Below are 26,266 nucleotides of genomic sequence, written 5' to 3' on the forward strand. Positions count from 1 at the left end.
AAGTGGAGGGGACGAAAGTGTGAATGACTTCCTAAATACTTCCAACCCTAACCTAGAATAATTCCACGTTGATGCTGGCACCTACGCGGCATTGAAAACACCCTTGTCAGACTAAGGGGGCACAGCTGGATGCAAAACTCCTTGTCGGGGAGAGGAAACACCGCCAAATCCAGACACAGTGCTTTCTCTCCCTGCAGGAGGCACACTGCAACACCTCGCAGGCATCACTCTTAGCACATTGGTGGGATGAAACTCTGCAGGAGCTGAGGTGAGGTGTGCCAACATTGGGAGGGGAAAAACCTGGCAGAAGAAACAAAGAGCTGGCTTTCATGCCATCCGGCTTGCCTCGGAGGCAGCGAAAGACTCATACCCTGATCTCATGCAACAGCACACTCTGCTACAATTAGAGCACTAAGTGCCTCTTGCTTTTCGTCAGACTTAGATCCCTTTCAAACCAAGCCAATACATAAGGGCAGCCACCAGAATCCTACAGAGCAGAAGAATTTGTATTTAACGCTTTGAGCGCCAGGACCGCGAAACAGGATTCCTGGGTTCTGCTCTTGCCTCAAAATCACTGGGCTTTGGTGTCCAGCACATACTGTCGGTAGGTGTAAGAGGACTTCTTACTGAGATATGTCAAAATGCTGATGCTGGTCAGACAGAGCAGGAAAGGGAACCGGGACACGGAGACTGGAAGCAAACAGTGGTCTGCGTCAAAGGTGCATAAGCACTCGCTGCAGACAAAGCCTATCTACCGCTGTGTCGGCCGCTCACGATGAGCTGGGTCAACGTGTACTAGAAACTCAGCCATCTGCAAACGGATAATTCAGTGGCTGAGCATGAAACGCATACCCTGGAGTCTATATTTGTGATACTGGGCCATATTAAGGACACGGGCAGTTTTGCCCATTGCCTTGATTCAGTCATGACACACATGTATCCTGTTTTATAAAGCTGCAAAACACAGACTTCCCATCAAGTATCGCAGAACTAGCAGTCAAACATCATTCATATTACAAGCTCTATTACAAACAAAATTTAGTATGTACCAGTTATCTTTCTTCTACTGTAATAAAGTTGACTTTCCTTTTTTTTATAGTCTATAAATACTCTATCTATGCCTCTTAATGAAAGCCTTCAGGCCTGGGAAATGTCTTTAGTCATTTTCCCATCTGGGAAGCACATTAGTTGCTGTTACGAGACAGTTATTGGAACACCTCTGATACGGTAAAGTGCAAGGGAACCGAGAAGTCTTTGGGCCCTAAGGATATCACAGCAGAGACCGCCTACAAAAGCGGTGCTCAGAGATCAAAGAGCGAGCCCATTTCCAGATTTATGAGTTGGGAATAGGTCTATTAGCTCCCAGTACTTGCTCTTTCCTGAGGACGTATGCAATATACATTGATAAAATAGTTGTCTTAATGGGAAGTCTGACGCTGGAAACCACCACGCTCCTGGTCAGCCTGCCCCAGCTTTACCCTCATCTACCTCAGTGCCTGATTCAGGTGCTGGCAGTCCTAGAAGCAGCCCCAGACGGGATCCCCTCATTTCTCTCCTCAACAACATGCGTCATCTCTCCTGACGGCACAGCTGGGGCCAGTTCATGCCTGGGGGTTAGTAAGAGCAGTGGCAACAAGCTCTCCATCACCCTCTTTGGCAGGAGTCCCCAAAACACCTCACCTCCCACAACCCCTTCCTGGCTGAGCGGCTGCCCCCTGCCCGAAGGATTCGGCCCTGCCTCGGGGGTGACTTCGGGGGGAAGAGGTGAATTTGAAAGGCTGGACCAGTCCGCAGCGAAGCCGTACGTGGCTGTCCTCAGGCCACGTGTGCATCCTTTGGCGCTCATCTCAGTTTAAGCATCTCCAGTGGTCTCCCTGGTCTCCCTGGGACCCTGCCTGCTGCCCCGGCAGCGCCCTCGCGCTTACACAGCCATCCCTGGGTGAACGGGGCTCGGGGAATCGAGTGGCATGAAAAACCCTGCTGTGCCCATACAGCTGTTTTAACCTTGGATCGGTTCCTCGATTACTGTGTGCACCCACGTGCGACTGAGCAGCCCCCTCCGCTAAGGGGGTAACACAAGGACGGGAGTGAAGAGCGGGGGGCGCCCGTGGTGGCAGACGCTACCTGAGCCTGCGCTGCTGCTGCAGCAAATACACCTGCCTGTATCCAGGCCCTTTTCCTGAAAGAAGCGTTTTCTTTTTCTGGTTTACTTAATCCACCACCAAAGTCAAGCCTGAGGCAAATCCTATCAAACTAAAATCGATGTCCCTGTAAGGGCCTAATTCAAAGCAAGATTAAATTTATCAAAAAGCTAAGGAATGTCAATCTTTATTCTGCATTACACGCTAAAGGAGTCTTTACTTACATTTTTTAGCAAATGTTATTTGCTGTAAATTACGGTTAAATGCTCATCACATAAATGTAATATGGAATAATTCCCTTTTGGTGCCACCAGTGGCACCTTCTAAATCTGCAGGCCAACTCACCCTTGCCCAAGCCTGGGAGGGCCAATCCACCGACGAATGATCTAAAACAGCGACCTCCACACTTGCCGCATCGCTGCTCACCTTTCTCACTGCTGTGCCCTGCCATCACACTGCTAACCGAAAGCAAAAGACTTCTGTTTCTGGCCACCACCTGCGGCCTACGGCACAAGCCACGACTCTGTGCACAAATGGCCGAGGGATGTTGTTAACCAAAGCACCCGGACCACTGCGCGGGTAAAAGCACCAAGGTGCAAACGCTTTATGAACAAGCCTCTTTCAGAATGGCTCAAAACACCAGTCTTTCACACGGAGTAACTTTTCACAGGAGATTGCCCTGTAAAGCAAAACGTGGGCGAACTGTTTTTAAAATGCCCCGATGACGGCCAATGTACCCTGTGGGAGCGAGCAGGCGGTGTGGGAGCGTTAGGCCCCTCCGGCTGGGAAACACTTCCCACGGGAGCGCCCGCTCCGAGCAAGTGTGCGCAGCAGCATGGGGGCACGGGCGAGCGGGTGGAGAAGGCGATGGCACTGCGCGAACGTCTAGGGCACGGTTAACTTGCACCTTCAAAGGAAAGAGATGCTCCTGCAGCAGGGGCGGCGGAGCCAGCGGGGAGCCGCCGGTTGCCTGGCCGGGCTCGCCGCGCGGCACCGCCAAGGCAGCAGCTGCAGGTGGGAGACGTAACTTGTGCTTAGCGCCAGTCCCGCTGCCCGCGGGACCCTTCTGCCGCCAGAGCGAGCTGGAAAACGCATGCTGCCAGCGGAGAGGGCGAGCAAACTCCGCGGCAGCATCACGCCAAACGTCGCATTGGAAATCAGGGCTTAGGGCCAGCTCTCGGCCCCGCCGGGCGAGCAGCGGGGGAGGGGAGGGGAGGGAGGGACCCCCCCGCCGCGGGACCCCCGGGCCGCCGCCCCCCGCCCCCGGCCCGGCCCGGCTATAAGGGGGGCGGCGGCGGCGCCCAGGCCCTGCTCGGCCCCGGCCATGGCCGCGCTGCGCTTCGGGGAGCCGCCGCCGCCGCCCGCCTTCCCCGCAGGTAGGTAGGTAGGTAGGTGGGTGGGTGGGAGGAGGGAGGGAGGGAGGGAGGGAGGGATGGCGGCCGCGGCCCGGCGTCGCCTCACGGCCGCTCTCCCTCCCTCGCTCCCTGTCTCCCTCCGCCGCCCCGCGCCCGGCGCAGAGCGGGGCCGCCCGCCGCTGGCGCCGGCCGCCCGGTCCGCGGAGCCGCCCGAGGGGGCGCCGGCCGCCGCCGCCTCGCAGCGGCGCAAGCGGACCAGCTTCACGGCGGCGCAGCTGGAGACGCTGGAGCTGGTCTTCCAGGACACCATGTACCCCGACATCCACCTGCGCGAGCGCCTGGCCGACGCCACCCGCATCCCCGAGTCCCGCATCCAGGTGAGGCGGCTGCCGCCAGGGCCGCGCCGGCTCCCGCTCCGGCTCCCGGCTCCGGCTCCCGCCCCGCTCCCGCCCGGCTCCGCTCTCCCCCAGGTCTGGTTCCAGAACCGCCGCGCCAAGTCCCGCCGCCAGCGCGGCCCGGCCCGGCCCGGCCCCGGCCCCGCCGCGCCCCCGCCGCCGCCCCCGCCCGGCTGCCCGCCGGCCCCGGCCCCGGCGGCGCCCGGCTACGCGCTCTGCGGCGCGGCGCGGCTCCTGCGCCGGGCGGAGCAGGGCCCGGGCCCCTACGAGTGGCCGCCGCCGCCGCCCGGGCCCTGCCCGCCGCCCCGCGCCCGCTGCGGGCAGTACTCGCCCGTGTCGGACGCCGAGGACGCCGGCGGCTTCTCCGAGCCCGGCCCCGAGTGGGAGGAAACGGCGCTGGGCGCCTTCCGCGCCCTCTGAGCGGCCCCGGCGAGCCGAAGCGACACCCGCGACGGGCGAAGGGGAGACTCCCGCTCCGCCCGGGACTGCAGGCACCGACGTGCTACCTCACACCTGCTGCGACTACTGCACTTTATCCTGTAGCGACTACTCCTGCCTATTTATTTAAGTGAGATACGGGTCAGCTCCAGGGCATATTTTTACCGTGTATTTAAAGTTTTCCATTAGCACATTTTGTATTTCTATTTAACCTAACTGAATCTAACTGTGTGTCTTAGAAAAGTAGAACGGTTGGCTGGTCTGTTGGGTTTCTTGAGAGAGGAGAAGAAATAAAAGTTTACATTCTTGCTCTACTCTGCCCTCACGCGAGCCGAGAGTTGCATATATGCCTGGGAAGGGGTTTAGTACCTTGGACAACATGGGGTAGGGAGTAAGAGGAGGAACTGTGACTGGGAGTTGCAGCACCTCGGGGGCTGTCCTGGAGAGCCCTAGCTGCAGCTCAGGGTGAGCGAGAGCCCTCATGGGCTGCGAGGACAGGTTACGAAGGCTGCCTCCATCCCTGCAGCATCACTGGTTAGGGCATAGCTTAAGTTCTTAACAACTGCCCTTTTCCCCTGAATGAAAATACAAATTTATGGCCTACACAAGAAAAAGCAAACTCCTCAGCCTGTCTGTGGGCTCAGTTGGACAAAAACCTCAACTCTGCTGCTCTGGCCCCTGTTAACGTTAAACTAGATTAAATTACTAGTATTTCGAGAACACTGTAAAGGCGCTCTGGCTTTCCAGCATTTGAATTGTAGGGGCTACACTGGAGCTGTTTGTGTGATCAGTAGTAGGCTAAATGGTTTTGGATTAAACAGAACTCTGAGAGCACTAAAGTTAGTAGTAATAGAAGCTTCTGTTATAATTCATCAATTTATGAAAGAATGATATATTAGCATATGCCCATTTTGAAGGGGAGGCCAATTTTTTCTGCCTACGAGGCTGCAGAGCCCTGTAGAGCAAGCTGTAGGACTGCACTTAGGAAAGAGCAGCTGAACGCCATGAGGCTCTGCTATTTTGGATGCACTGGAAGAAAACTGACCAGTGTAGAGCTGGTCAAAGTAACCTGTAGTGGGAATCACACCTGACAGAATAAGGTTACCAGTACAAAAATCTTTCAGTATTGCTCATAACATACCTATGCTTGCAAGATCTGAGGCAGCTGAACCATGCTTGAACTGCAAGCTTACAAGGCTAAGCAGCAGTGGAGGACGGTTGATTGAGATGCACTTCTCCAAAGACAGGGCTGTTTTGAGAAAACTATAAAGCAAAAGAGCCCCCCAAACCACCCCCCTGCCCCCCAAACCAGAACACCTCCCTTGGTCTCCAGTGGGTGCCCGAGGAGCTGCTGCCTTAGGGGGTCAGGAAGACCGCCAGAAGAAAAGTACTTACAGGAGGACACACAAGATGAGACAACTGTTTCTTGGGGGTGGGGGTGAGTTTGAGTTTACTGACTGCAAGAAACTGAACTAACTTGTTCCATTCCTGCAAGCTGAAGTTACAGTAATAGTAGTGAGCGCTTGAGATTCCTGCCACAATTAGACCACATTCTGCAGAAACAGTAATATTTGTGACTGTATTTCATCAGAACTCAACAACATTAACTCTGACCCCACGTATCAGTGATCACAGAGAAATGTGTAGCCTCTTGAAGAAAAAAGGCATGTATACATGCATTGGCCAAATGTCACATGAAAGCACATGAATACTTTCATCACAAATTGTGCATCTTCCTATTATATTACATTATCCTGCAATGATTAAAAACACTTCAACACAAAAAAATATTGGAAAGAGCACATTTAAGTATCAGCATGTAGAAACCATTACACCTAAGGAATCAGAGTTAAGATTGGAGTGCTGTGATTATTGTAATGTATTTTGTGTTCAGTAAGAGTCATGTTTATCATGAAAAACAGGTTCCCAAATTCTCTTTGCTAAATACCGGCTGATAACATTATTGGTAGCGGTATCTACAACCACCTCCCTCCTCCTCTGCCTCCTGCAGTTTGGGATCCCTGCTATCAGTAGGGCAAAGTCAGCCTCCTCGGCTGCCTGATGTTCAGTGTCAGGAAGTCCTGTTCCGGAAAAGCATTCATGTGTGTACTTAACTTCCGAGCGTGCAGGCAGAGTTCTGGCAAAGCCGTAAGGCAGTGTAAAGGTCCCGACGGCAAGCCAGGTAGCTGCTGCTGCAGAAGGTCATCTTTGCAATTTCCTTTGGGCTGGCACCGGCACCCATCTCGGCGGGCAGCGAGCGAGGTCAGTGAGCTACGCAGGAAGCAGACGAGACACAAAAAGAGGATTGTTTTTGCAGCAACACAGCTCCCCAAACTGCGACACTGGTGCCAGTTTCAGGAGCACCAGATCACAAGGGCAGGGGTGTAAGCAAACAGCAAGGGGGCTGTTTCTTTTTCCAGAGTTAGCTGTGGATCGCCTCAGTTACACTGTCAAACCAAACCTATGTGCCAAACAGACGGTAACATCACAAAATAACAGGCAACTATTACAAGAGGAATTGCAGGGACCACTAAAATGTTCTATTAAGTTACAACTGGTGAATTTCCATGGCTGACTCAGCAAAATTAGTGTTTAATATTATTTTGTAATATCCCTTGTAAATTTTCCAAACGCCTTTTAAAACTGCTACTCACCTTGTCCTCCAGGCCATAACACTTCATTTTCGGGAATTAAATTAACTTCTCTTAAAAAATGACCTGAAACCATCTGCAAAAAAGTTTGCATTTTTGTGAAATATATCAACTCTCATGGTCAATTTATTCAGAGTTACAAATTTCATTGAGAATAAAAGATTTATGCATTTCTTAATTAACAGAACAAGTTTAGCTAAATATAAACTCTGCACTAAAGTTTTGCAGTGGCACAATACCAACACAGAATACAGAAGCATCTTTAAACTATACAAAATTTTAAAATTGAAAATAATCCTGTTTACATATTCTTTATACATTAACATATAAAAGACCTCATTTAATGAGGCATCTAAAGGAATCAAAACATCTCTACAGCTATCTCTGAAAATTCTGGAAACAATTCATTACACAGAAGCTTTACAAGACTATTTAAACAAACCAATACACACTTTTTACAAGATTAACATTCCAGAATGTACTCCTAGGCAGGTTTCCACATTTCATTTTTGCAGTTTACCTCACTGGTTATCTTTAATTATAAAAATCTTCATATTTATATATGTTGGGTATTGTTGGATAATCAGCTATCTAATTTAAAAGTTGTGCAAAACAAACAAAAATCTGGAAAAACAATGTTTAACCAGTCATTTATATAAAATGCCAACTAAAGCATTTTTGCCCTGCGTGAAGGGAAAAAGCCGTGACCAACCTGTTCCTGGAAAGTTACCAGTTACGTTTTTATATTCCTTCATTAGACTCCTTATATAAGTTAGGATAAATTAGAAGGTCCAACAAGATAGTGACCATTGATAGACCAGCCCAGCATCCTCAAGTTCACAACATCTGTTCGCTGTCCGTATCCTGCTGCTGCTGCTGCTGCTGTAGTCAGGATCGCTCAGCCTGTGTTGTCACCACCCTACCTGAAGGCTGAAGCGGCGACTCTGGGATGCCTGCAGAACTGGAGCTTTAAAGGACAAAGGTCTGCACATGGCGACCGAGCTGAGCCATTTCCTCTTCATCATTTCTAACATACCAGGAGAGCCAACAGCAAGGAGGGGGCAGAATGAATCTGAACTTTTCAAAATTAAGTTCAAATGATATGAAAGCACGTTTTCAAGTTTATTATACTAAATGCAGTTACTAAGAGATTATCCGTTAGCAAAACTACTGTATGTGAATAACAAATGGAAAAAATCTAATGTAATGCTGGCCAGTAATGCTGGTTTTCTTAAGAAGAAGATATAATATATTTAAAAAGGGTCCTTTCCAAGAGGTCTTCTTTTCCCTTATCTTCTGGCAGTTAGGATATTTGGTGAAACCTATGTAAAGGAAGAGGATTTTCCAGAACTACTTGCTGTATGCTTGAAATAAAGTTTTCAGTCTCGGTTGGTGTTATTAGCTGCGAAGGCATGTAGGTTTCCCATCTGGCTCAGACCACTCTGAATGTGTGCAACGTGGATCTCAACGTTATTCTGAAAACAACTATAGGGAGAGGGGAAGAAAAAAAGAAAAGAAAAAAGGTTAAAACCCCATATTTAAGAGTCACAGCTGAATACTGCTACAGTGCAAGTCAGCTGTTTTTAAGTCAAAGTATGAACATAATCAATGTAAAAATTTGGAAGGATTGTCAGAGGGTAGCGTATACTAATACAACTTGATAAAGACACATATGAAAATAGCATTTGCCCAAATAGCTGTACAAAGTCATTGACTTGTGTGCTTTAAAGCAGACTTGCATGATCAGAGTTAATAAAATAAATATATTGTGAAGAGATGCTAAAATACTCAAAATAAGCACAGTGAAATAGATTATCACCTTTTTAGCAGTGTTTATCAACCTTGCTTTTTGCAATGTTGATTATAGAGAAGTTTGACTACTGTTTGGGTTTTATTTTTGTATTTACCAAAATGAAAATGTGCTACAAAACAGCATTTCTCAACCTTTTTTTTAAATCTGGAGGACACTCTATCATCTTTGAAAAAAAAAATCCATGTCTGTAGCCTCCCATTAATTAGGTAGCAGTAAGAGTATGTAGGGTATAAATAAAGCACTTAGCATTTAGGTAAGATTTTTAAATTATGTCATTTTAGCAGCTATATAATTATAAAAAATTCCTGTTCAGAGATTATTGGAGGCTGCAGTATCCTCAAAGAAAGCATCACTACAGTCTTGTTATTTTTTTAATGCTTCCTAAGGCATCTGATTTTGATTACTCTCAAAGAAAGGATACTAGACTAGATGGGCTTTTGATGTGGCACAAATACGGTCGTTTAAAATATTGATAAAGCACGCTGGTCACAAACGGTAAGTGTCTCATATACCAGCTTTTGATGTTTACAGACAAGAGGCTGAATAACTGCTAAAAAGAATACAGAAGTTGTACTGTTCTATGGCTTAAAGAACTTATAATACCTTTACCAGCAGAAAAAAATGATAGCTCTCTTTCAGGTGTTCAAATCTGAAAATATTCTAAAGATAACTTATTAGGTGTCCAAGTGTAAGGTAAAAGACAGAAGAGCAAGGAAGAATCTAGTTGTTGCTTTATCAACTTAGTGTTGCTGGATTTTATTTTTATTTTTTTTAAATATCAGGTTACTTTGCTGATAGGATCAAACAGAAAACTCCCTTTCCAACTCCCTTTAAGAAGATCCCTTTTAAATGGGACCGTTCCTATAAATAAAAATTATGGGATTAAAACCCTTAATTATAATCAATGTTCATCCCTAAAGTACAGTAAGAATTGCTTGCTGGTATGAAATATGTAATTAAGAATTAATTATTCAAAAAGCAATACCTGATATTTGAGGAATCTATTGAATTCTTAATGTCATTTAATGAATCTGTTAGTGATTTAAATTCAAAGGAATTCAGGTCACCTCCTTCTGCTAGACACTGTAGGAGAAGAAAACACAAACAATGTTCTGACAATTCAGCACAAAGAAACTGACAGAACTTCAATAACATGTATTTTATGTGAGAAACTGCATTTTTTTGCAAACATTTTACCTTAATCTGCAGTAATATTGCTGTAAGTCTAGAGATAAGATCAGTTAAGTTTTCATTTTCAACACAAAGCTGTCCTGTTGTTGAGGAATTTGCTTGCCTGACAATCTCCTGAGCCTCCTCTTCACACCTACGTCTCAGATCTGTTGGTTGGTCTGCAGGCTGGAGGCCTTGGTCTGGAGCAAGCTGCATAGATATAATAAAGAGAAATAAAGATTAAAGCTCTCCTTTGCAATTGATGTATGCATGAAATGACAAATGATTTCAAAAGAGAGTTCAGAGATATATAGCGTGCAGTATCTTTTCTTCATTTATGTACATGCACACCTATTCCAAAACTGGCCACTGGCATCAGCAAAAGCTTCTGCATTCTGAGAGAGAAACTGAGAGAGAAAAGGAACCTGATACAGCTGCTGCTGAAAGTTTCATTTCCAAGCACCCTCCCTATCCCCCAGGAAATTCTGATTTATTTGTACTTAAGCAGGAACACCAAAAACATATAGGTTCTAGCAAAATCTTACCTCATAACAATACTGTTGAACCTTATGCAAAACTTTGTTTAAGTCTTTGTTTAGTTGTTCTAGATCTAGAACAATAGTTGCGTATCTCCTCTGAAACTCAATGCTGATTGGCATAGAATAGGATTTCTGTGGAAAAGATAGAGCATATTAAAGTTAATGCAATACTGTACATATGTATCTTTTGAAGTCACCAGAAAGAATTTTCATTTGAAAATAGTAGTGAGGTATTTGAAATCTCAATGTTTAATAAAAATAGTTTAACATACAAAATATTAAAACCTGGCATCACTATTTAAAACTCCAATTGACAACTGTATAGTAACTACCATGCTTTTATTCTCTTTCATAAAGCGCCATGATGATCAGCAGTGCTAAATCCTACATAGGCCTGTGGTCAGACCTGCTAATTTCTCCAGTAGCTGGGTCTTTAAAAGACCTTATAGCACCCCTCACTGGCTTCTCTCTGCTGTGTGTACAGAATTATCCTGTAGTAGGAGAACTGTATGGGACAACACGGCCACAACTACCTCAGCTGCAGGATGGGATGCAGAGTTGTTTAACAGGTTAGAGGGTCACCTGAGGACAACTGCTGTGCTGCATACCTTCTGCTCCAACTAAGAGCTTGGCAAAAAAGATAGTTACCAGATTTTGTATTTGGCAACATAAATATTATTGGAAAGCACAACTTTCCATAACAAATACCTGAATTCACTATTTTTTTCTTCCATTGCTTTCAGAATGTGTTTCTACATTGTCTGGGTGATATATAGGAAAAGGAAACAAAACATACGATATACTGTAATTTTTCCCCCACAAATGCTCTCTTTCAAGATAAGCTAGACATGTTTCCACTGCCCTTTCAACAAAAGTCTGAGATACAGGTACCTTGTACAATCAATCCTGTGGCCACAGATTTTACATCAAGACATGAAGCACGTTTCAAAGTCAAGAGCTGCCATCAGGAAGATCCAGGTTAAAAAAACCCAAATTAAGGTTTCAGTTATACTGTTAGATTAAGTTCCCCTTTAAACTTAACCACTGAAATGGTTTCTAGGGATTTAAGTGTCTGAATACCAAAATAATAGGGCTTTAAGCTAACACAATAACTTAAACATTCACCTAAACGTAAACTGGAAACCAGCATAAATTTTGAACATACTTCCTGTAACTCTGTAATGTAAGGGAATGATTGCAACTTTCAGCTGTTCTTCAGTGAGCAGCCCCTCTAGAGCATACTGCAATAATCCAGCTCAGACGTGAAAGCCACAGACAATTGTGAATTCCACATCAGACAGAGGTGTTTGAGGGCATTCTGCGTCAATGAAGATGAAAGAAGGACTTCTGAGCATCAGCTCTATTTATGATCCAGGAGTTATCGAAGATCTGGAAACATGGACAAACAGCACAACTCGCAGATAAAAGATGGTTGGCTCTTTCAGTAAATGGAAGCAGGTAACACCTCTGTCACTGAGCATCTACATGCTTCTCTTGAATGATCATCGTCACCTTTAAATCGTCTTTATCACAGGTCAAGTGAAAAAATGAACTATCCATCCTCCTTTTTATTTAGAATTTGTTTTCCAAAAGGCTATCAGAAAACTGTTTACTATTTTATGTACATGGTAACTTGTTTACAGCCTGCAACCAAGACTAGTATATTCATGTCACAATGCTTAACAAGCAACAGTTAGTAAGTGTTCTCTTAGAAAAATGAAATAGAAAATGTGCAATTTCATGTATTAATAGTTCTTTTGAAGGCATCCCCTATGCCATATAATTTTGAATTTACTCTAATTGCCAGATAATAATGGACTTCATTCAGTAACACTTCCAATTTTGGTCAGCTCCATTTATTTCTACGTTAGATCAGTCATTAAAAACATCACCATAAAGGATTTCTTTAAACCAAACAATAGTATTTCTCTAACAATTACCAAATCAGAATTTGATGAATGATTATCAAAGTCTGATATTTAAAACATACACACATGAACTCAAAGGAGTCTACTGTTTTATTTATGTTCAAGTATAATCAGTGCCAGGAAAAAGACTGCGTTTAAAGAAAATACATTTTAAAAGAGAAACAACATATACTCAATGGCACAAATGTAGATGGAATTATGAAAGGGACAAAGGTTAGAAGATAGGCTAAGAATATGACCCACTCGAAAGGTATCCTGTCCCCCCATTTCATCAGGGCAGCCTAGAGGAATAACACAAGTTGCTTATAATGGCTTCTCTACAAAGCAAACAGGTGAGGGAAGAGTTTCAAAGGTATCTCAAAGTCCTTATCTAGGCTACAACTGAGCTCAAATGTATCAAATTTAACATTTATTCCTGGATCCCCTACTTCCCTATCGCTTCTTTGCTCTCACAATTTTGTTATTCTTGATGTTCTTATTCCACAATAAAGTTAGTTTATGACTCCGTAGCTGAGAGCCATGTTAATATCTGGATTCCTGTCAGAGGAAGGCTTCTGAAACATCTGCCTTTCCTATGGTCTGTTTTTGTCTATGCAAAAGTACTAATAGCTCAGTAAAAACAAGAAGTTTTTTAGTTTGTTTTAAGAAGAGTTGGTAATTTTTCAGTATCAGAGTTACAGGCTGCCATAGTGTGTTTTAATCTTGCTTCCATTTGCGGTAGGAAGCAGAGTGACAGAATGCACACGTGCACACAGTGACTGAAGGGACAAAGAGGGAAGTCTTACCACAATAAATCATTCGCCATTCAAATATTTACCTGAACAATTCAGCATTTTTGGTTTCAAGAAGTAAAAAGAATGCCTTTTCCTCTCCACAAACCTGTACCCTTCCTTCTGTGCACTGTAGAGACAATTGCCTGAACAGTCGCTGGCAGGAGGTTGGGACTGATAGCTTTCCACTTGCAGTTGATTGATAGCCGGAGTAGTAGAAGGGACATTATCATTTTGATTTACTGACTGATGATTAGATAAAGCCTAGCAAAAAACCCTCTGCTGCTGCTGCTACTACTTATGCTGTAACTGCTCTAGTATTGTAATTTTAAATGCAGGTCAAGGGCACTCAGAGCTTTAAATACAAAAACCTCTGAGTTGAGTTATTGTTTTAGATAGAAAGCTAAATAAATAAGTACTTACCATCTGCAAAATAAAATTATGACAAATGCTTTACCATTTAAGCTTCTACCCAAGATTTCCAAAGCACATAGCATCATCAGTTGACATGCAAAGTAAGGAAACACTATCCCAATGTTAACTTAAATATCTGCTTTCAAAGCATAACACTTTCAAAAGTGAAACTGTATTTGAAGTAACTGACCTCTCTAACTCGTCTAAAAATATATATAGAGCGAGCCATAAAAATAGATTTTATCCAGACTCCGTTTTTTTTGGTATATCATTCATTACATCTATTTGCAATATGACTGTTAACACATATGCTGTCTTAAGAACTGAAAAGAGAACATTCTCACCAGCTTTTCTGCTTCTGTATTCATCTCTCTCAATTGCTTGATGTGTTCTTTCTTGATCATGAGGATTTTTGATAACCTGGTCTAAAACAAAGGAGCTATTTTTAGGATGAACAAGTCCTTAAGCAGTTTTGAAATGCCATAGAAATGCAAGATAATAAAGTGCCTGTTTTTTTTCAGTATTTTAAAACACATTTCTCAGTTGTTCATCAAATTAAGATGCAGAAATAAAAATTAAGTAAAAATAAACTATGGATTTTTAAAGAGATTTTTAAAGCATTTTCAAGTGTCCTAGACTGGAGAAGGCTAAAACCAATAGCTGAAATACCCTACAGGAAGACTAATATAATTTATGGACAATAAGAGGCTGAAGAAATAAAGAATCTTCTTTTTTCCAGCCTAAAGGAAAGCTAAGGATATTATCATCACATCCTACAATTAATATCACTTGTTGTACTGTATCATTCACACACAGTTCTAAGCCTGTTCACAGCTGTGTGCTAGACGGAGCACCAGTCCTTTTTGTACACTCTTGTAATGAAAGCTGCTACAGAGGCTGGATCTATTTTATACGGAAGAACTCTGGGCTTTCCATTTCCCTGTCTCTTTCGTAATGAGAGTACCCTGTTTCTGCTGCTTTTGGGATCTAGCAGACTGAAGAAGAAATCACTGGAAATACTCTCTCAACATGCACATAACTCTTAAAACTGTTCATACTCTCTAGGGCCCCTGGGAGAAATTCTAGCTCCACTACAACCAGCAACAGTTTTATTACTGTTTTAAACAGAGCCCAGATTTCAGGTTTTATACCTTTCAAAGAGGTTAGCTGCATCCTAGAAACATGACACAGGCTGGGAGACAGGAGCTCCTAGTTCAATATATAGCTGCTTATATGTAATTCCCTTTGTCAATTTTTCAAGCTCAGACTTAAAAGCAGCCATGTTTCTTGCCCTCGCAAATCCTAATGGAAAGTTGTTCCAGGACCTCATTCAACTAACTATGAATCTTCTTCTAATTTTCAGGTTAAATGCATTCTTGTTCGCTTCACAGCGATTTGTTCTTCTGCCAAAGCTGTCCTTCAGTTTAAAAATACATTCTTCTCTCCTTGTATTTTTCCCTGTTCATTCACAGACAGGGAAGGTATCTCTTCTTGGCCATTCTTTCACTAGACTAATCAACCCAAGCCCTTCAAGTCTCCTCTCCCATAAAAGTCTCTTGATTTCCTAAACTTCTGTGGCCCTTTCTGCACCTTTTTCATTCACTGTCATCTTTCTTGATGGTGACAGGAAGCCCACATCTGTATTCAAGACAGCATTTTTACCAGACCTGTAAAACTGTTTCGACACTTCCCTCTTTCTACCAGAAACACTTTGCCAGATACATCTTATGAACCGATACCAAGCGATGGTCAGACACACAGAGGCGGCACTGCAGGGGTTATCACTCTTCCAATTCTCTGGGCTCATTTCTGTCCTTGTGCTGTCCCCCAGTGCCCATATGTTTAGCCAGCACATACATTTTTGCAGCTACATGGAGAACCCAATCAGGGACTGATCACGATGAACAACAAATCCAGAAAAGGAAGAAAAAAATGTTTAAAAATGGTTACTTTTGAGCTGGATCATCTCCCTGATCTAATTTACTACTGCAGCCACACAAATGCTAGTGTTGGCAAAAACCAGCTGGCAGGAAGGAAAGCATTGTATGCCATCTGACACTGCTGCCAAAGAGTTATTTGTCAGGCTATATCCTCCTCACCATCCTGCAGCTGACTAATACACCTAAGTCCTTCTCCTTGATGAAACCAGTGAGCACTCAACTCAATGCAGAAGTGTCTTATTTGTCCCCTAAACTTGCAAGGTATTTGCTACTTTGATGTCCATATATCTTTCATGATATGTGCGCCCTGGTTCTCAAATCCATGACCTTGGACTTTATATTATATTCACCCTATTCCTAGGAATACTCCAGCGATAAGATAATTTGATTCTTTCTACATGAAACTCAGACCTTCCACTGTATTTATGATGTCTACCAAATTCCTCTCATTGGTACTTCTTATACATAGACTTCCATTTTCTTCCACCAGTATCTGTAGTGAATGCTTTAAATCAGATCACTTCTAATTTCTTTGAGAAATTGTAACTTAGCAGCTCTATTTTCAGCACAACTCATCCTCTTTACTGTCATCAGTTCCTACAGTTTATACTTCTTGTTAAACTGGAAAGGAGTTTTTAGTACAACACTTTTCCACATGTAAAAATTCCCCCAAAAGGTAAAGATGAAGGAACAGCCCAACCAGTATGTTTAGTATGTTTACTTTATATTTCCTTTTTGAGTCAATAGAGTATTTATAAGAACAAAAGCATTTCAAAGTAAAGTGTGCAACAACTTCTTAATATGGACTATTTTCCAAACTTTTCACAAGCAGAGGACAGAAACCCAGCATCCATTTTTAGATTTTTCTTCCTGCATTTAAGATGAGACGATTTTCCCTTTTCCACATCAATCAGGAAGACTAATTCCCTTTTCTGAATGTGCTGCATTAACCTACTCCCTCTACTGGACATGCAGCAACACTGCAAAAAATCATTTTTGTCTTGGATTGTTTCCTTTGCAATCTAAATTTAAGCTTTTCCAAAACAGAACAAAACAAACAAAAAAGGCTGTGGCTAAACAGCCTTTGGAGGCTTTCCTCTGGAGGAAGAATATCCTTCAAATTTTAATACTGCCTAGAAGTAGAGACCTCTCTGAAAAGAATGTGATCTATCAATTTTCACCTGCAGTGTAGCCTATGAAATATTTAATGATGCATATTGTATGTAAGGATGAAAGATTTTTCTTTTTGTTAGTTTATTATATTTATTATTTTTTTCCTGTTGATTTTATTCCAGGTCCTAATACAGAAGATGAAGTCAACTTAATAGTGTAAGGTTCGTTTTTGAGCCATTCTTCTAATGAGCGTATCTTTGTACACAATAAAAATCAGAAAGGATAGCAGTTTCTGATGCCAAAGCAAAGACATATATAAGCTTATATAAGGATTTAGAAAAACTAGGAACCACCAGTCTAAGACTGTAATTAAAGTAGTTCTTACAAGCCCTAATGTTTGCTTCCAACTGCAAGTTATACATAAACAGAATATCCTTGACATTTATTCATCTGTACCAAAGGATTCTGGCTACACTTCCTTTTGTTCCCAATAAATTTCAGAACCTGTAACATAAAATTAAGAGGTTGAGTGGAAACCTTATTCAAGGTGTGGTGCAATTTTTTTCTGTTTTGTCCAAAACAAAGCTTTTTCCATGAAACTCTTTATTCATGATACAAATAATTGCCTAACTTACCAGAAGGTTTTCTTTGAAACAGTTTCTGATCATTTACTTCCTGAATCATTATTAAATCAAAATGATGGCTATGACTTTGTTACTGCGCCAATGTATAAAAAATGACTTTGTTACTGTATCAATGCATAAAAAGATGTATAGAACATCTTTAACTGTCACCTTTAACACAAAACTACCCCTGGATTAGTGAAAGCTCTGCAATCCATAAATAGTATCACCGATCTCAAGTATTTCATAACCAAAGTTCAGTACTATCCTTCACTTCAAATAAAAATGTTGATGCTTTAGGGTTAAAAATAATGCACAGACCTTCAATAAATGTTGTTTTAAACTTTTTAATTCCTTTATCAGAAACCTGGATAAAGTATTAAGATGCTCCCATAAACAAATCTAAAAAATTGTGGCCTAATTTATTCAGGCAAAATCTCTTGGCAATCTTCAAGCAAAAGTACTTATTAACGCAGTATCCCATAAAATGCCACCATTTCTAATACAAGCAAGGGGCCTATACTTTTAAAACTCAGATTTACTTATAATGAGTAACAATATAGTACCAATCATGACTGAGAAATCTCTTAATTTTCAGATTTAAAACACAGGAAAAAATATCACAAATAGATCAGCTTGATTGACTAAAAAAATTGTAAAACTCAACAAACATAGTTACCCAGTTTGTTTTTAATCACAGTTTCACTGACCAGTGACTCTTGTAATAGCAGCAGATCCAGTTTAGCAACATAAATCCTATATCTTTTGTGGATTTTGATTTTTAACATACTCAACCTTAAAGCAACTACATCTATTTTAAAACTTCTTGGCTAAACTAGATGCCAATATACATTTTTTAAATTAGCTTCACACAGTAAATTTCTCCCTAAAAAATTAATGAGTTGTACTATCAAAATAATCAATTTATATTGAATGGCCAGAATATCAGTGTATCCCATGTTAACTGAAGACAGAACTTGATTCTTTTGCCTATTATATACACTTTAAAACTCAAAAAGTTTAACAAGATTATTTCTCAGTTCTTAATACTTTAAACATAGATCATTACAATTTCCTTTAGCATGTTCAAAACAGCTTTTATTGCTAAAGAATTCAACCAAAGATTTTAAGCTAAGCTGATATGAGCAATTCGATGATTTCATCATCCTGAAGAATAACTTGCTTAGATTACTTCTGATATTCAATGAATCTCAACTTCTTAGCATTACTTGCCCGTGCTTCTGAACTGGTGTACAAAAAATCACTGAGGAATTATTTCTTAAAGAAGAAGGAAAGAGATAGTTTTGTCATCTATAACAAATATGCTTGTATGCAGGGAATACAGGGTGCTTCTTCTCTTCTCCAAGGGAGCAGGGCACATGGCACAACATAAAATACAATATCATACAATGTATGATAACATGCATGGGCAAATGTTCTTTGCATAATACAAATATATTTTAAATGTGGAAAAAATAATAGTGTCTTTAAAAGAGCACAACATTTGTAGGTTGAAATAATATCTTTTTTTAGGCCAACTGGCAGGGTTGGAAAAATGAGACACAATTTTGGAGACATAACCTCTTCCTGAGGTCTGAAATAAGAGCAGCAGATTTCAAAGCTAAGGACAAGCAAGAAAAATAAGCATAAAAAAAAATTCTCAAAATATATTACTAGCATCTTATGAAAAGCTCATTTTTGATATCACCAAACCTCTCATAAATCAACAGGTCATTTAACTACAGAAGAATTGACAGAATAAATATAAAAGAACAATACACAAAATTAAGAGTTGTAGTTGACACTTACCACTTGAATTAGGAATTCTACTGGAAAGCCACCTAGTGTTTCACTATCTGTGCCTGAAATTTTGCTTTTCCATGAAGATTGTCCTAATAAAGGATCGCTGTCCTATACAAGAAAGAACGATTTATTTAATAGCTTATTTCTAAAGGGTTTTGCTCTAATTTTTATCTTACTGAATAACTGCAGAAAATTAATCTCAAAACTGTGTAAGGTAACAGCTTCAACACGTATCATAAAATGTTTCACCGAGTAATATTACAAAATTAGACAAAATAAATAACTTACTGTAATTGGAGACTGGAGTGACGGTGTATAATGCAATCGGGGAGGGGTCATAAAGAACCTAGAAGGCCGTTGTTTCTGTCCAAAGGCAGCAATTGGCATGGTTTCATGGGGCTCGTTGCTCTTTAAGACAGGAAAAGGAAAAAACATACTTCAGGTGTCAGTCTAATTAAAAGTTTAAGCGCCTTTGGAATACATATTTATTTCTAGGCTAACCCTCCCCCTCCACGCCTCCAAACCCAAACAACATTAGAAGAGTAACGGCCTACTAGCTTAGAGCAATGCAGAACTTTCTGAAAGACTACATTTTAAGACTTCCTTTCCAATTTTCATTTGCTTTGAGGCCAGCATGAGCTTCAAAAATCACGTTCCATTGCTGCAGTTTGCAAAGCGTTACAGCACAACATCCAAAAAACTGCAAGAATGTTTCCAAAACTTGTACTGGAAGGTTGTACAGGAGTTTGGCAGAGCTCCAAACTTGAATCAAAAAAGAGGTTAGTTCTTAGACATGTTACGAGCCCTTAGTAGATTCAATACTACACGAGATACAAAAGAACACATGCCCCTCTAAAAAGTTCGCTATCTAAAGCAAACTGTTCATCAGGAACAATTCCTGGAGATCATAAACTGGTACACAAGCATATCAAATAGGAAATAAACCCAAATTATTATCTGACCAAGAAGATTTCCTTACAGGTAGTTTCACTACCATAAAAAGATTCAAAATGAGATTCATTCAACTCATAATGCTTCCAGCTATCACAGGCTTTTCCAGACTTTGGCAAATTACAAAGGGACAGGCTTGTTTGAACATTTTCCACAAATCCTGCCAGAATCCAACTGTAGAATTTCCTTTGGGATCTTACAGTAGTCATTATATCTCTTTATATTAAACTCAAGCTATTATAATAACCTATAATAGTAGCTCCAGTAAACTATTCCAGCCTGAGTGATTATATTGTTATCAAAAAAGATTATCCTGTTACGTAAAACCATAAACAGTGGATGCTCATTCCCCCGGGAAACTACAAATTGAAAGCAGGGGGCTAAAACTAGTAAGTCAAATGCAGCCCTCAGATGCATCTCCCTGAAGAGTTACATAGAGCTTCATAAATACATGCACTCATCTACAAAGGTAAATGTAACATATATCTGTTATTCTTACTTCTACTTTATGACAACACACCCAGACTTTATTCTGAATCATCTTCTCTTTGACTAAAGCATACAACTGCAGATTTTTGTTTTGTTTTGCATTCCAGCTATTTTAAGAAATGGGTTATTAATACTTACAAGAACTTCATAATCTGGGACTGTATGTGTTCCAAGACCTGCTCTGTCAAAAGTCACTCTGTATGTAGCATTAAGAGTGTCTACAGCGTCTATCTGTCCAGTGAACAGTCCATCATGGACACCCCGCAACCGTGCTAAAAAAAGAAAAAAGCCCCAAATATTACAATGTCTTGTCACCAATGAGGAAAATAGATTTCTCTTCCAAGTAAGCCTGGCACCATCCAATAGAAGAAAATATATCTTAAATGAAAAACATTGTAAACCCAGAAAAAGAACTGTATGTAACAGAAATACAACCCAATTTTTGACAAATTTATTTTTGCAAGTCAAGTACTTCCTAAACCTAATCCTTTGCACTACACTTATGTCTAAACAAAATACTATTTAATATCCAATAGCTTCTGACAGTCAGACTTTGTGGACAAAATCAATTTACGTGTGCTTTTGTGCACCAGTTCTCTTTGATCACTACCACTGATGACTGCATGTTCAATAAAAGACAGTGAAGAAAGCAGCTCAAAGATACTGCTGTAGAAGTGTGAGGAGATGATGTAAATGTGTGAGAGACTGCATGCTTGCTCTTCAGGGAAATTTCAGACAGTGACGCTGAAGAACTCAAAAAGCAATGAACAGTAATGGCTTGAGCAGGAGATACTGCGCATAGTGAAAAACATCTAGATCACAAGCAGAGAGGATCAGGTGAATTCAAGATTTTAAAAAATTAAATACAACTTATGGAATATTTTTAACAATATTCCTTCCTCAATTATGTGCAAGTTTTTGAATAAGATAATGTCATGTTTCATATACATGTCCAAATATTCTGCCATATCCATTCTACATCTGTTTCAAAAGAGGTATTTTTATATTTATGGAAAACTAAAGCTTAAGTTTTATGTTAGTTTGGATTTTAAACTTTCAGACAGCACTCAGCTGCCTGTATTTGAGAATCTCGCTCTCCAAAATCTTTTAGATATATTAGATTTTTTAAAGAATAAATCTACAATTGGAACAGCAGCAATAATAAACCACATTAAATTTGTATCTCTGAATCGTGTCACTATTTGAAAAATATTAGCTAACCCATGCAAGTACTTCCTCAATAAGCTAACAATAAAAACATACAGCTTTTAACGTTTAAAGTTTATTTTAACCTATGGCAGTAAGCATATTGTGGTTTACTAAAATCTTTGCAAAACACGTCTTTTTTTTAAGAAGTTACCTGTAACTTTTGTTCCTATGACGAGTGGTAATGGAATTTCTTCTGGAAGATCTTTGAACTGTGAAATATCTGCAACCTTCCGCTGCTGCAAAAGTCTTATTTTCTGCCGTTTCTGTTTTAACGCTGACCTCTCTTCCTCAAAGAATGCAGAGGAACATCTATAACACAATTAAATAAAACTATACTTAAATTCAGTACTGAGAACATACATATATGAAGACACATCAAATAAATAGGCATATTCTACAACACAATGAAAGAAAAAGAAAATAAAAAAGCTTGGGGTGAAGTGTTCAAGAGAGAAGCATTTCAGTGAACAGATTCAGACAGTTTTACTCCCCCAAATTACCATTCCTGAGATAAGTTTTATTTAAAAATAATATTCAGGAATGCTAGCTGTTTGCATGAGTATATTAGAAGAGTACTTTTTTTTTTTTAAAGGACTTTTGCTGCTTATAGGGACCCACCAAAGCTAAAGCAGGTCCCACATCCAGCATATCCTGAATGTCAGTTCAATGCGTGTGATCAGGGCTTACTGTACGAGGTCCCTGGCTGCCACCACTTATTGACACATAGTAGATCCCTTTTAAATGCGCTTATTAGCAGAACTAAGCCAACTGGTATAAATAGGCATCAGACTCGGAACAGGGTTTTTTTTTATATTTATTTTATTTTATTTTTTTTATTAAAGAGTCTTATACCTAATCTAAGACAGCAGACTTACTCCCAAGGCCCTTACTTGGTTTTACTCATTTTTGCCTTTACTCTACTGAATAGGTTGGATGCATGAGGAAGATACTGAAAGCAAAGAGAGCCAGTAGGACTCTATCCTATCTGTTGTTCCTTATCAGGAAAATAAAAAAAGTTGTTACATCATTCTTGTGTCAATGAAAGAAGTCCTTTAAAAGAGGAATACAGATGCTACTGTAGGTCTCTAATTGCAGAAGCAGTTATTTATCAAATAATTTACTACTTTTGTTAATTGTTTTACTGCAGTTAGGTGCAATTTAAACATTTCCTGTAGAACTCACACAGTTATATATTGAATACTGATCAATTAAAACTGCTATTTTATGAGGTTATTTTAGAAGGCATGCACTGATAATTCCTCTGCTGGTTCCCCTTTCTGTACTGCAGCAAACTATTTATTTTCTATTTTAAAACCCTTCAAGATTTCGCTCACTTATTTATCTCTCATTCAGTATTGAGCAGTCAACTCCTATTTCCAAGCCTGCTTCTACTACTCTCTTATTATATGTTGAAATAAGCACTCTTATGTTTTCTTCTGTATACTCCGCACTTGGAAAGAGTTCCTTAAAACCATTTCAATATTCTTCTCCAAATCTTCTCTGTGTTGTGATGGATATAAGAAGTTGATAACAACTAAGCAGCCAGGGTGCTGAGACCATTTCCTTTTATGCTGATCAGCAGTTTCATAGTCCTTTGTCTATCTGTAAACATCAATCGTTTTCTGTCTTATACATGGTTTACAAGTTATACGGGGCATGGACCATCTTTTTGCTCAGTGTGTAAAGCATTAAAAACAATGAGATCTTAGTCCTAGACATTAAAAAAAAAAAAAGGTACTATAGGAATGAACTGAGGCTGTGATGGATTTCTGTCAGATCAGAGGAGTAGTGCACTGAAGGATCCTTTACTAGGCTTTTAAATCAATATCACTGCAGAAGTTATAACTGCTGTTTGTATCGTGTATAAACCGTATTGCAGATAGAGCAATTGTATGTGTATGTCCCACTCACCAGTTCACCGCTTACAGAAGAGCGGAATGTATTTACCTGGAGTTGTATATTGCTTAAGTGATCCTCACTAGGAATTCAAAAACATCCGGAAAGGGATATGGCAGAGAGGTAGAGAGTGGTTGGGAGATTTATGCAAAATTTGTTTAGAAATTCTTATTTAGATATGTTTTTTGTGTCACATTTACCGCTGGGGGGAAACAAGTGTGAAATAATGCTTGCTATGGGCTGTAAATATGAAATAACAAAATGCAGGTCAGAACTCTTCAATGCCATTGAGGTAAACAACAGGGTGACTATTCACAGTAAGACAAAAAAGGAAAAAACAGACCAAGAATAGACTTTAATATCAGTCCTTCTGACAGGTCCAAGGTCTCGCATCAGGAGCATCAGATACCGTCTGATGTTCTTTGACTCATGGTCTTAAATACAAGTTCAAAGGCTAATGCAGTAATCGCCAAACTTGGAGGTCCCTACAACAGCAAGAACATTTCACTAAAAAGACTCTCTTCAGAATGCAGTGGGTCATGGACATAGAAAGTATTTGCAGTGTGTTTCTAGCTTCTGTTACAGGAAAACTCTAACCCCTCCCCCCAAAATGGAACTAATAAAAGTTGTCCGATCTTTGTGCCATTCTCGTGAAAAAGGAAAGGTGAAAACAGCACTAGATAGATCACATTGTTCAACCTCTTAAAAAGCCTCTATAGAAAAGTAATGAGGTTGCAGGCTAATCGGTTTCTACCTTGGTCATGAGAATTTAAACTAACATATGTCAATCATCATCATCATCATATCATGGCAGGACAAGCATATCTGATTTAATTCATATCCACTGCTATTTCACAACCCCAGAGAAGTTTATATAATAGAGTACACAAGACTAACTATTACCTCTTCCTTTTCTTGGAGCATATCTTTCCCCCAGAGTCTACTGGAATCTTACAAGTTTTGCAGGCTCCCAGGAAGAATACTGTTGTGTCAATCAACCACACTGTTGATGGTGTGATAGGACATTTAATTTAAAGTAGCAGCAGACATAAGAAAATATTACAATATAGTTAAAGCAATATGAAAAAAAAAAGACAACCATGTGCACAGCTATCACACAGAGATGTTATTATCCTCTGCCATCAACACTGTGGATGCAAAATATTTTATTTTTTCTCCTCCTTCATGTGGAGATATCGGTATTGCTATGGTATTTATCTTACTTGCATATAATAAGGACAGAGAGAAGATGTTTTTAATAGAATGGTAACAACAAAAAATTTTGTTCTAGAGGTAGATGAAAATTGTCTTGAAAAGCATTCAAATGACTTAGAATCATTCAAAATCTGTTGGAACCGAGCCCAAAGGGCACTGAAAAATGTTACTATTTTTTTTTAAATTAAATAAATAAAAAGCAAACAGGAACGCCCGTTTTAAGTTGAAAAAAAAACCCAAAAACAAAACAGACTTCAAACAAAACCTTAACAAAAAAACAAAGACTCAATATTCAGTCAAAAGACTGTACTTTAGAATTCAGATAAAACAACCTCCTGCCTGTTTAGAATTGTGTATCTTTAGGCACAAGTCTCTCTTTTGAAAAAACTAATGATATGATAGTTTAAAAAAAAAAAAGAAAGAGAGAGAGAGAGCACGCACAAGTGGGAGAAATGGTTATATCAATGGTGCAGCACACTGAGGTGAGTTGATCTTTTCTAGTGATACCCACTTTTGGCAAAAGTCAAATGAATAAGCATGAAGACTAAGTGATGACTGAACCTCCAAAGACACTTACTCCCTCTCAGTAGGAAGCACGATGACAGAGGAACTAAAAAGTTATGTTACAGTAAAGTTCAGATGATACTAACACCTTCCCAGAAGGAACTATTTTAAGGAGGCTCTGATGCCATGCCTGGACTGGCAATTTTTCTTTATGAAAATCTGTTTACAGGTACAGAAGATGAAATAGCCTACATCAGACTAAATCTAATCTGACTCAATACAGTAACCTATGAAATGTATTCAGTGCTTTAGTTCTCATATTCAGTATTTAAACTCTAAAAATAACAGAGTTATTTCTGCAATGCTCCTTACACATTTTTCTCCTTGATCTTACAGGACTGTATTGGTTCTGTAAAAAGACTGAATTGAATCAGTGATTTTAGAAGTTAAGAATTCTAAATTGAAGGAAAAACTATGCCCTTGATTCAATTCTGGATTCTTGCCTACAATGTCCAATATTCTATGGATGACTTTCACCTGTCTCCTTTTTGGCAGCCAAGCCAGGAAAAGTTGAGGATCTATAAAATGGTTAAAGATAAATAAACAAATGAGACCATAAGATGCATTTGCTTTCCTGTGTCAAGGGGTAGTTAAATCCAGAAAAAACTTCAGTGGAAAGCTGGCCTGTCTTCCATGCCAGGCAGCACTGTAGCATGGAAGATACTAATATAATTTCAACATATCCTAGCTTGGAGGATCAGTTATCACGAGTGGGAAGAGAACATTTCAAGTAAAGGCTCACGAGAATCATATGGACTGGACATACCCAAATAAGTAATAGCAAGGTGGAAGGGGATTAAGTGCAGAAAACATTTCAAAAACGACAAAAAATTGTTCTGCTCTCAGCTA

General features: G+C 40.4%; 2 protein-coding genes across 5 annotated transcripts in view; one reads left to right on the forward strand and one right to left on the reverse strand.

Annotated features, from left to right (window-relative positions):
- The first annotated feature begins 3,465 nt into the window (after positions 1-3,465).
- On the forward strand, positions 3,466-4,317 carry MIXL1 (Mix paired-like homeobox). The gene is given in 2 exon segments (XM_067294680.1): positions 3,466-3,873; positions 3,967-4,317. Coding segments are annotated over 2 exon segments (753 nt in total). The 3' UTR covers positions 4,312-4,317.
- A 2,756-nt stretch (positions 4,318-7,073) lies between these two features.
- The window catches only part of LIN9 (lin-9 DREAM MuvB core complex component), a 39,832-nt gene continuing 20,639 nt past the window's right edge, over positions 7,074-26,266 (reverse strand). For all 4 annotated transcript variants that reach the window (XM_067292941.1, XM_067292940.1, XM_067292944.1 and 1 more), the window contains 9 exons: positions 21,894-22,051; positions 20,672-20,805; positions 19,382-19,501; positions 19,100-19,201; positions 13,959-14,039; positions 10,509-10,634; positions 9,991-10,173; positions 9,779-9,876; positions 7,074-8,465 (listed from right to left, as the gene is read on the reverse strand). In XM_067292941.1, the coding sequence (XP_067149042.1) occupies positions 8,360-8,465; positions 9,779-9,876; positions 9,991-10,173; positions 10,509-10,634; positions 13,959-14,039; positions 19,100-19,201; positions 19,382-19,501; positions 20,672-20,805; positions 21,894-22,051 (1,108 nt within the window). In that variant the 3' untranslated portion in view covers positions 7,074-8,359. The remainder of the gene's footprint in view (positions 8,466-9,778; positions 9,877-9,990; positions 10,174-10,508; positions 10,635-13,958; positions 14,040-19,099; positions 19,202-19,381; positions 19,502-20,671; positions 20,806-21,893; positions 22,052-26,266) is intronic.

This window comes from Apteryx mantelli, chromosome 3 (assembly GCF_036417845.1).
Source record: "Apteryx mantelli isolate bAptMan1 chromosome 3, bAptMan1.hap1, whole genome shotgun sequence".
NCBI lineage: Eukaryota > Metazoa > Chordata > Aves > Apterygiformes > Apterygidae > Apteryx > Apteryx mantelli.